Source organism: Phocoena phocoena, chromosome 3, assembly GCF_963924675.1.
Source record: "Phocoena phocoena chromosome 3, mPhoPho1.1, whole genome shotgun sequence".
NCBI lineage: Eukaryota > Metazoa > Chordata > Mammalia > Artiodactyla > Phocoenidae > Phocoena > Phocoena phocoena.
The window spans coordinates 172,843,440-172,853,358 of record NC_089221.1 but is presented as its reverse complement, the minus strand read 5'-3'; the positions used below and the strand labels follow the sequence as shown (position 1 = coordinate 172,853,358).

Here is a 9,919-nt window from a genome sequence, read left to right as displayed (position 1 = left end):
CCAGGCTCACAACATGTCCTGGTGGCCGGAGTAGGGGACTGGGGGTGCTGCGTGAAAGCCAGCCCCTGCCTCCAGACCCGGGGGGCCCACTTCCTGAAGCACCGAGGCAGGCAGGTGTCAGGACCAATCTCAGGGACTCAGAACAGGCTGTGCGTGGCGGCGCAGGCAGGCAGAACCGGTGCCCCAGCAACAAGCAGGGGACCCCAAAGGGGAGCTGGTGCCACCGGGTGAAGGGCGTAAGGGGCACCCACACCTCGCCCCCGAGACGCCGCACCCGGGGACAGGTCTGTGCCCAGCCGGGAGAGCAAGCACCCTAACCAGGAGCAGGAAGCATTTTCAGGGCATCAGTGAGTTGATTCTACAGTTCATCTGCAAGAATCAATACTCAAGAGCAGCCAAGGCAAGTTTCTAAAACTGTAAGTTATACGCATTTACCATTTTTGCCACTTTAAACCTCAGTTCACAGGCACTAAGCAACTTCACACTGTCGTGCAACCATCTTCACCATCATCTCCAGAACTTTCTCATCTTCCCAAAGGGAGACCCTGTCCCCGTGAAACCCTGACTCCCCATCCCCTCCCCCTCCACCTGCTTCCTGTCTCTGTGGACCTGATTCCTCTAGGGACCCCTGCGAGTGGAATCGGACAGGATTCATCCGTCCGTGTCTGGCTCCTTTTGGCCAAGATCGTTTTGGAAAACGATGTATGTCTATCTGGGGGAAAGGGGAGACCTGTTCTCCTATCAGATGTACTATAAAACTAAGATTTTAAAACCTAAATTCATCGATGGAAAAGAAGAGGATCTCAACACAGACCCACATGAATCTGCGCGTTCACTACGAGAGTGCCAACTCAAGGCAGTGAGGAGAGCACCTTTGGTTCTTCACCAAACAGCGTCAAGACCGCTGTCTGGGGGAGAGTGACAGCCCCAAGTCATATGATGCCCAGAAGTAAATCCCAGGATTCGAGTCTTATGTATAAAGGCTACAAGGGGCTAGCTAAGAAATACAAAAGGTGGGAAAACATTTTTGTAAAGCGTATATCCTAATAAGACACCTGAGCCTAGAATATATAAAGAACCCCTAAAACTCGGCAGAGACAACCCGGTTAAACAAGGGGCAAAGGACCTGCGCACAGACACGCCTCCGAGATGACCGCCGGGTGGCCGGTGAGCCGGGGAAAGGTGCTCACCACCCTCAGCATCAGACAAGTGAATCTGAGCCACAGCGACTCACCCCCGGCCGCGATTTGGTGAGGAGGTGGAGACGCGAACAGGAACCGGGGCAGCCGCGGCGGAGACAGCCTGTCTCTCCAAAGGAAACAAGAGCTTCTGCAGGACCCCGCAATTCTACTCCGAGGCACACCCACAGCCAGAGAAATAAACACAACCACACCACCTCGCATCTGGATGCCCACAGCAACATGACGCACAGTCGCCAACAAATGGAAACAGTCCATCAAACTGAAGAATGAACACGTGTCCCTCCACACACGGGAACATCACTCGGCCGTGAAAAGGGGTGAAGCCCTGACACTCCTACAACGTGGACAAACCGTGAGGACACGATGCTCAGTGAGAGAAGCCAGACACAGAAGGACCCACAGGGTGTGATTCCAGTGATGGGAAACGTCCAGAACAGGCAGCTCCACAGACACAGATTCGTGGCTGTCAGCGGCTGGGGGCAGGGGGGCGGTGACTGCTGACAGGGACAGGGTTTCTTTTTAGGAGGGTGGAGTGTTCCACAATTGACTGTGGTGATGGGTGCCCGATTGTGCATATACTAAGAATCATGGAACCATACACTCTAAATGGGTGAACTGTATGGTATATAAATCCTACTTCACTGAAGCTATTAAACAAAAACACAGACAACTGCTCTTAGCCTGGGTAGGAGGCCTCTGAAATTAGTAGAGGGAAAAGGGGGTAGTTTGATCCCAAACTTCTATGCAAGAAAAGCACCAAGAAGCAAAGCTGAAGGCGGCACTGGAGCCCCTCCCTCACAGCTCCACCAGGGGCAAGTGGGCCAAGACCCCGCTGAGGGGACAGAAGCCCGAGCAAGGCTGCTCACAGCAAACCGGGTAGACATTCCACCTTGGTCTTTCAGACAAGTGAACTTACTTACTCAAGATATTTTTAATTCGTTAAGATACCCAGCATTCCGCAGCAATCGGTCTCACTCCCCGCTGCCTTCGGAGCACCCAGACAAGCAGCATCAGGGCCACTGTGTGGGGGACACGGCGACAGAAGCCCGGGAGGAGCTCGGGGCCACCCTGTGGTATCCTGTCCCCTCCCAAAGCACCATCAGGTGGGATCCAGGGTGGGGCTCAGCGTCCAGGAGCCCAGAAGAGGCCACGGGGACCCTCAGGCCAGGAAAGGCAGGCCCAAGGTGGGCCACCCTGCGGCCCAGGGGAGCAGAGGCAAGGTTCCCAGGAGGAGCGGACTCCCCCGGACAGCCGGCCACCACACTCCCAGCCTGGTGGGTCGTCACGGCCCATCTTTCCATCCCCCGGGGGACTTGCTGAGAGAGAGGGGGCAGCCAGCAGTGTGACCGGTCTGTCGCATGAGCTGGGCGCACAGGCTGGATGTGAGCTCCCTCCAGAGCACGTAACAGGCGGGGCTCACTCACAGGGCTGGGACGGCCGCCCACACCCGGCCCTCGGCGCCCTCTCGCCTCATCTGTCTGTCGGGCCGCTACTGCACCAGCCGGTAGGTGATGTACCTGCCTGCAGTCTCGCTGGGCCGGATGATCTTCACCACCTGCAGAGGCAGGAAAGCAGGTGAGCTGGCTCCCGGGACCTGGGGTCCCTCCTGCCCTGCTCAGAAGCCTGGGCTCTGAAGGGGGCTGGGGGTGGGCCCAGCTCCTCCCTGGGAGGGGCTTCTCACCTGCCCTCGCTTTATCCCAAAGTAACGTGCCACGGGGTCTCCCGCCTGGATCCTGGGCAGCTGGTTCTCTCGGAGTTTACTGAGAAGCAGGTCAGGGAAAAGGCCTTGCTGGACTGACTGGGGGCGTTGTGGGAAGAGCTGTAGGGGAGAGGAGCCGGGCCCAGCTGGGGGCCAGAAAGGATACTACCGGGCCAGCAACTCCGTCACCTCCTCCTTGGTCATGACAACGTGCTCTGGGACCAGCTGTGAGAAGAGAACCTGGGTCTCCACAGGGCTGCGACAGACCCCACAGGCCCTCCAGAGGAGGGGTGCAGCGTGGGGGCCCCAGGCATCTGCACAAGTCCTGACTCCACACTGTGACGGGGGTCCTGGAGCCTACACCCCTAGCCGTGCAGATGGGCCGCAGGGCACAATCCCGGAGCGCCGAGGCTCCTGGGGACATGCAGATTCCACCCATCCCAAGCTCCTGACTCTGCAGGCTGGGTGGGCCTGGGAACCTGCCCTCCTAGCAAGGCCCCAGCTGCTCCTGGCCCAAGGGCCACACACCGAGACCCCGGCCCACCTTCTTTCCACCATGAAGGGGCTCCCGGACTCGCCTCCCCAAGACCTGGATGTCCGCCAACCCCGAACAGGTGAGGGGCCTGGGGGGCAGGAGGCGGGTCTCCAGTCTCATCCTCCACCCCTACCTCGTGCTCCGTGATGTTGATGAGCAGCTCCTGCTGCAGAAACTGCTCCAGGATGTACTTGGGGGCCATGTCGACCAGGGACTGGAAGAGACACCGACCCTCAGGCACAGCTGAGGCGGCCACCCGCCCCCTGCGCTGGCCCCGGGCCCACCCACCACGCCCTTCCTTGCAGGCAGCTGGCACCCGGGAAGCTGCGCGGGTCCTGCGTCACACATCAAGAAAACCCACCTCAGTGGGTAGGGTTTCCACTTGGGGAGAGGCCCACCCCGCCCCTCCCAGGCATTCAGCACATTACCGAGGCCTCGGTCTCATTGCAAGAAGGGTGAGGGCCCGTCTGTCAAAATGCTCCCACGGTTGCCGGGAGCTGGTGCAGCAACCCCTCCCTGGACCCCACAGCCTGTGTCCCCGTGTTCACACGGGGACAAAGGTGCTCGCCAGCTGCCCATCCCAACCACCAGCCTCCACTTAGGCCAGTCCAACCCACAGCCGGGGACCAGAGGCGGCGGGCACCCACCTGCTTGGCGGAGGGTGTCATGCCCTGCTGTACCACAATGAGGGCCCGCGTGATGTTCTCCTCCTGCATCCGCTGGCAGTACACCTTGATGGTCTTGATGCCCACCTTGGGCTCCTCTGCAGACCAAGTACACGCTGGTGGACGCTGGCCGCCCCCCCCCCCAGCCCTCTGCCCGGCACCCGTCTAGCCCACCCCTGCCAAGGCGCTGCAGTGCTGCTCCCCCACTGGGGCCTCGGCCTCCCGTTTGCAGAGTGAGAACCCGGCTGCCAGTCCCAGAACGGGGTGCTGGCTGCCTGCATGTCACGTGGGAGCTGAAAGGTGCCCTGGGCCCCGGACCTAAGGGACCTCTTTCTGGAAGTGGGGTCTGGGAGTCTGGGTCTGCGCGGTGCCTCAGCGGTTCTGAGGTTCGGGAAGTCCCAGACTAAGCAGTTTGTTTAGTCCAGGGGCCCACGAGACAAGGGCTGGGGTGTTCAGAGTTGAGTGGAGGCGAGATGACCCGGGGAGCACGGTCCCAGCACAGAGACAGCCCACCCAGCTCCTCGCTGCCGGCACCGGGGGTCCTCACGGTCTCGGCAGCACGCAGGGCCTGGGGCCTGACACGAGAGAACGGCTGGACCCTAGTAGCCCAGCAGGTTGGCGGCTGGGGCAGCCCCGGAGTCCACGTGCAGCACGTCCGCTGCCTCTCGCCATTCTCCTCACACCCCACTCCACCGACCGGCAGTGCCCTGTCCCCGAAGTCCCTCTGTTGGAGTCCTGACCCCCAGCAACCTCAGAATGAGACTATGTTTGGAAATCGGGTCTTTAAAAAAGTAATTACGGTAACACAAGGTTGTGAGGCTGGGGTCCTTAAGAGATCAGGACACAGACACACAGGAAGGGACGAGCATGTGAGGACACAGGGAGAAGACGGAGGTCTACACACCAGTGAGAGGCCCCCAGCACTGGGAGAGAAGCACTGTCTGTTTATGCCCCTGGTCTGTGGGGTTTTGTTATAGCAGCCGTGCAAACTAACACAGGCAGGGACCTCAACCCTGTGCCACGGCCTATCTGAGACAGCAGGACACCCCCACTGTCAGTAAAGACCAGGAAGTGAGGTGGTCCCACCCCCGAGATGGCACCACGGGAGGCACGTGCTTAGGCACCAAAGTCTACAATAAATACGTTTCACACACAAGGGACACTCTTCTTAAAAGTGCCACCTAGATTCATCCCAGGGTCACAAGGATGCTTCAATATATGCAAATCAACGTGTGATACACCACATCAATGAAAGGAAAGACAAAAACCACACGACTGTCTCAATAGATGTAGAAAAAGCATTTGATAAAATTCAGCATCCATTCATGATAAAAATTCTTATGAAAGTGGGTATAGAGGGAATATATCTCAACATAAAAAAAGCAATTCATGGATCCACAGCTAAAACCCAGCACAAATTACCCATGACATTTTTCACAGAACTAGAACAAATACTCTTAAAATTTACATGGAACCATAGAAGACCCAGAACTGCCAAAGCAATCCTCAGGAAAAAGAAAAAAGCAGGAGGCATAACTCACCCAAACTTACAATAATACTACAAAGCTACAGTTTTCAAAACAGCATGGTATTGACACATAAATAGACATGGATCAATGGAACAGAATAGAGAACCCAGAAATAAACCCACACAGCTACGGTCAATTAATCTTCGACAAAGGAAGCAAGAATGTACACTGGGGAAAAGACAGTCTCTTCAGCGAGTGGTGTTGGGAAAGCTGGACAGCCACATGTAAATCCATGAAGTTAGACACTCCCTCACATCATATACAAAAATAAACTCAAAATGGCTCAAAGATTTAAATGCAAAACTTGAGGGGACTTCCCTGGTGGTCCAGTGGTTAAGAATCTACCTTCCAATGCAGAGGATGTGGGTTTGATCCCCAGTCAGGGGACCAAGATCCCACATGCCGTGGGGCAACTAAGCCCATGCGCCACAATAGAGGCCTCACGCACCTTAGCTAGAGAGCCTGCGTGCCGCAAACCACAGAGCCCACGCACTCTATAGCCTACACGCCACAACTACAGAGCCCACGCGCCCTGGACCCTGCATGTCACAACTACAGAAGAGAAAACCCGCATGCCACAACTAGAGAGAAGCCCACGCGCCACACTGAAGAGCCTGTGCACTGCAACGGAAGATCCCGCATGCCTCAATGAAGATCCCACATGCTGCAACTAAGACCCAACGCAGCCATAAATAAATAAATAAACAAACAAATCTTAAAAACAAACAAACAAACAAAAACAACTAAAACAGTGTTGCCATATGACCCAACAAGCCCACTCCTGGGCATATATCCAGACAAAACTATAATTCAAAAAGATACATGCACCCCAGTGTTCATAGCAGCACCATTCACCATTGCCGAGACATGCAAACAACCTAAATGTCCAGATGAATGGATAAAGAAGATGTGGTACATATATACCATGGAATACTACTCAGCCATCAAAAAGAATGAAATACTGCCATTTGCAGCAACATGGATGGACCTAGAGATTACCAAACTATGCCAAGTAAGTCAGAAAAAGAAAGACAAATATCATATATCACTTATATGTGGAATCTAAAAAGATGATACAAATGAGCTTATTTACAAAACAGAAAGAGACTCCCAGACATAGAGAACAGATGTGTGGATGCCAAGGGGGAGGGGGCTGGGGGAGGGATGGATTGGGAGTTTGGGGTTAGCAAATACAAACTATTATTTGTAAGATGGATAAACAAGGTCCTACTATACAGCATAGGGAACTATATTTAGTATCCTGGGATTAAACCATAGTAAAAAAGAATATGAAAAAGAACACATATATATGTATGTATATATATTTATAACTCAGTCACTTTGCTGTACGGCAGAAATTAACACAACATTGTAAATCAACTGTACCTCAATAAAATAAATTTTTTAAAAAAGTGCCACCTGGGTCTGTTGAACAAGCATTTTCTGCCCACCCCTTTGATTCACGGCGCTGGGGTAGGCCCCCAAGGTGCTCATGACCCAACAAGGCCCCCTAACCTTTGGGGCTTTAGAGCCAGGCTGCCTCAGTGTAGGACGTGCAAAGACAGAGGAACACAGGGGTCCTGGGACACCCTTGGTGCTGGAGGGATTGTCTTCACTCAACCCAGGGCTCAGAGGGGGTTCCCAAAGAGGAGGCACTTGAGCTCAGTCACCAGGGACTATGGATGGACACTGACCAGGCAGGCGAGGGGGGAACCGGCAGGGACGAGACAGGGCAGGAGTCCTGCAGCAGCGCAGGAAGGGCAAGCACTGGGAGCAGAGGCTGGGCTGACGGGTGAGGGCAGGGAGGACCCAGGGGCCCAGCTGGGAGGCCTGTGATAACCTTGGTCAGAGAAAAGGGTTGAGGAAGAGAGAATGGGGAAGGTGACCGAGAAGAGGAAGCTGGAAAAGGAGTCCCCACAGCAGAAGGATGAGAGCAGGCAGACTCTGGGTCACAAGGCAGGTGGCTGCTAAGAGCTGGCCCTGAGCTGCCCCTCACCTGGGAAGAAGACGAACATCTGGTCAGTGGGGTCATCGTTGTGGGCCACCAGCACCGTGAGGTCTGTGCGCCGAGGCCTCCCTTCACTGGGCTTGTCCCCAAACTGGGCCTTGAACTCCTCCAGCGTCTGGTCCAGCTCGTCCTGGGTCACCAGGTAGCCACGATCGTGGCACAGCTGCAAAGAGAAAGGACCAGGTGACCCTAGGGCGGAGGGGGGACGGCAGCAAGAGCTCGGGGTAGGCGAGGTCACTGCGGAGGAGACCGGGACAGAGCTGGGACGTGAGGAGAGCTGTTGAATGCAGAGCCAGGCCCCAGGGTCTGAGGCAGACAGGGACGGCTGGCTGGGCAGACGCCGGTTGGAAAAGCAGGCAAAGACCTGAGGGTCAGCAGTTCTAGGTCCTGCCTCAGAAACTGGGGCTCTGAGTGCATGCACTAGATGAGGACCTAGACAAAGAAAGGAAGGTTGGAATCGCTACCCAGCCCAGCCCTGCCCGCACCCACTTTCCTCGGCCAAGTCTCCCTCCAGAGCCCTGGGTCTCCTCTCCCAGGGACCCCTGACACTGTCAGCCAGAAGCACAGGTGCTCCGGCCCTGTCTTTGGGCAGCTTTCCAAAGTGGCAGAGAGGCTGGGGGCCGCCAGCCCAGCAGGATTCCCGGGAGGGTGGGTGCTCTTGATCAAGGCCGCAAGCCTCCGTGGCATCACACTGGTCCCCTCCCACGGGGTGGATTAAAGAACGAGGCACACAGAGAACGCTGGTATGACCCGGCCCCGGCCCGAGTAATTCAAAGTTGGTGGCTGGGACATCTAAGTAGCCACCAGACAGCGGTCAGACAAGCCCACCAGGGTTCCTTCCACCCCCACGACCCCGGGATTCTGCGATATGCACTTGAGGTGGTGCCGATAAGGCAGTCTGGGACCTGGGACCTTTTGCTGTAGCCCTTGCACCTGGGCAAATGTCTCCTCCAGCAACAAAACACCCAGAAACTATATCTAAGGGACTAGAAATAACTATGCACATGCGCAGTTGGGGCAAACAAGGACCAAGATACAAAAAGGCCAAGAAGAGAAAAAACAACAACAAGAAAAACCATAAGGGCTTCCCTGGTGGCGCAGTGGTTGAGAGTCCGCCTGCCGATGCAGGAGACACGGGTTCGTGCCCCGGTCCGGGAAGATCCTACATGCCGCGGAGCGGCTGGGCCCGTGAGCCATGGCCGCTGAGCCTGCGCGACCGGAGAGAGAGGCCACAGCAGTGAGAGGCCCACGTACCGCAAAAAAAAAAAAAAAAAAAAAAAGGCCAAGAACCTAACTGCCACTTCTGAGGAGCCGGGAGCAAAAGCAGGGTACTGGGCATGATCCCTGCACACAGCACCACCAAGGGGGTGGGCAGACCCCTCCAAGCCACCCCTCCGGCCTGACCCCTGGACCCGTCCCCACCCTTACCCCATTTAAGACACCAGCTCGCCCTCCTTGGAGCAACGGCACCTGTTGCTTGTTATCGCTCCTTCACGCTGCAGCACAAACTCCAATAAAGCCTGGCTTAAATTTCTCGTCTGGCCTGCTATCAATTTCTACTGATTAAGGAATTCAAGAATCCCAGCAGGTAACATCAGAACCTTCCATGGACACAAACACGCGCCGGCCTAGCGTCTGCCGTCCTACCTCTCTCCAGCTCGAGCGAGACCCTGACCCCCTCCCGGGGGGCTCTTGGACTCTCGACTCCGTCCCCCGCAAACCCCCGCCCCGGGGACCCAGCCTGAGCCCGACCCCTCCGCTCCAGCCGCGCGGCCGGGGGTGGGGAAGCTCATTTCTACCTCCGGGCCTCGCACCCGCCGTCCGCGCTCCGGCTGCTGCGTGCCCGGCTTGCCTGGGGGAGCGAGGCTCGTTCTCACCGCGTTCGCCAAGCGCGCTGCTCACCTGCATGATGGTCTTGCGGATTTTCCACAGCCGGTACGTCTCCTCTTCGTCGTCCATGGCTGCCGCCGCTTGCACTCACTGCGCCTGCGCCGAGCCCCGGTCAGGCCCCCTCACGTCGCCCTCCCCTTGCAGGGCTGTCGCCAGCGAATGCCTGAATGAAGCGACCTTCGGGAGCGGCAGCGCCAAAGGCAGCCCGAGCCTTACTAAAGCGACGGTTGGCTGCGCAAGAAGCGTGCGACCAGCACCGCCACCCGCGCCTCGGAAGTTCTCGCGAGGCTTTGACCGCAAGGCCCCTCGGGAGTTGTAGTTTCCGCTCAATGCTGGCCTGGGAGGGCCGTTTAGAATCCAGAGAACAGAGTCGAAGTGTGGGCGGGGAAAC

General features: G+C 56.8%; 1 protein-coding gene across 1 annotated transcript; it reads right to left on the bottom strand.

Moving 5' to 3' along the window:
- Positions 1 to 2,642: 2,642 nt before the first annotated feature.
- On the bottom strand, positions 2,643 to 9,629 carry POLR2E (RNA polymerase II, I and III subunit E). The gene is made up of 7 exons (XM_065873930.1): positions 9,541 to 9,629; positions 7,627 to 7,801; positions 4,084 to 4,199; positions 3,570 to 3,650; positions 3,068 to 3,126; positions 2,884 to 2,962; positions 2,643 to 2,757 (listed from the first exon to the last, which is right to left on the bottom strand). The coding sequence occupies exons 1-7, from the start codon at positions 9,595 to 9,597 to the stop codon at positions 2,692 to 2,694; spliced, it is 633 nt and encodes a 210-aa protein (XP_065730002.1). The 5' UTR covers positions 9,598 to 9,629; the 3' UTR covers positions 2,643 to 2,691.
- Between the last annotated feature and the right edge of the window lie 290 nt (positions 9,630 to 9,919).

Excerpts from the sequence above, each read along its gene's own strand:
- POLR2E (XM_065873930.1), bottom strand. The coding sequence starts at position 9,597 with ATGGACGACGAAGAGGAGACGTACCGGCTGTGGAAAATCCGCAAGACC. Across the intron at positions 4,200-7,626 it reads GATGTTCGTCTTCTTCCCAG|AGGAGCCCAAGGTGGGCATC; the intron begins GTGAGGGGCAGC and ends CTTGGTCTGCAG. Across the intron at positions 2,758-2,883 it reads TTGGGATAAAGCGAGGGCAG|GTGGTGAAGATCATCCGGCC; the intron begins GTGAGAAGCCCC and ends CTGCCTCTGCAG.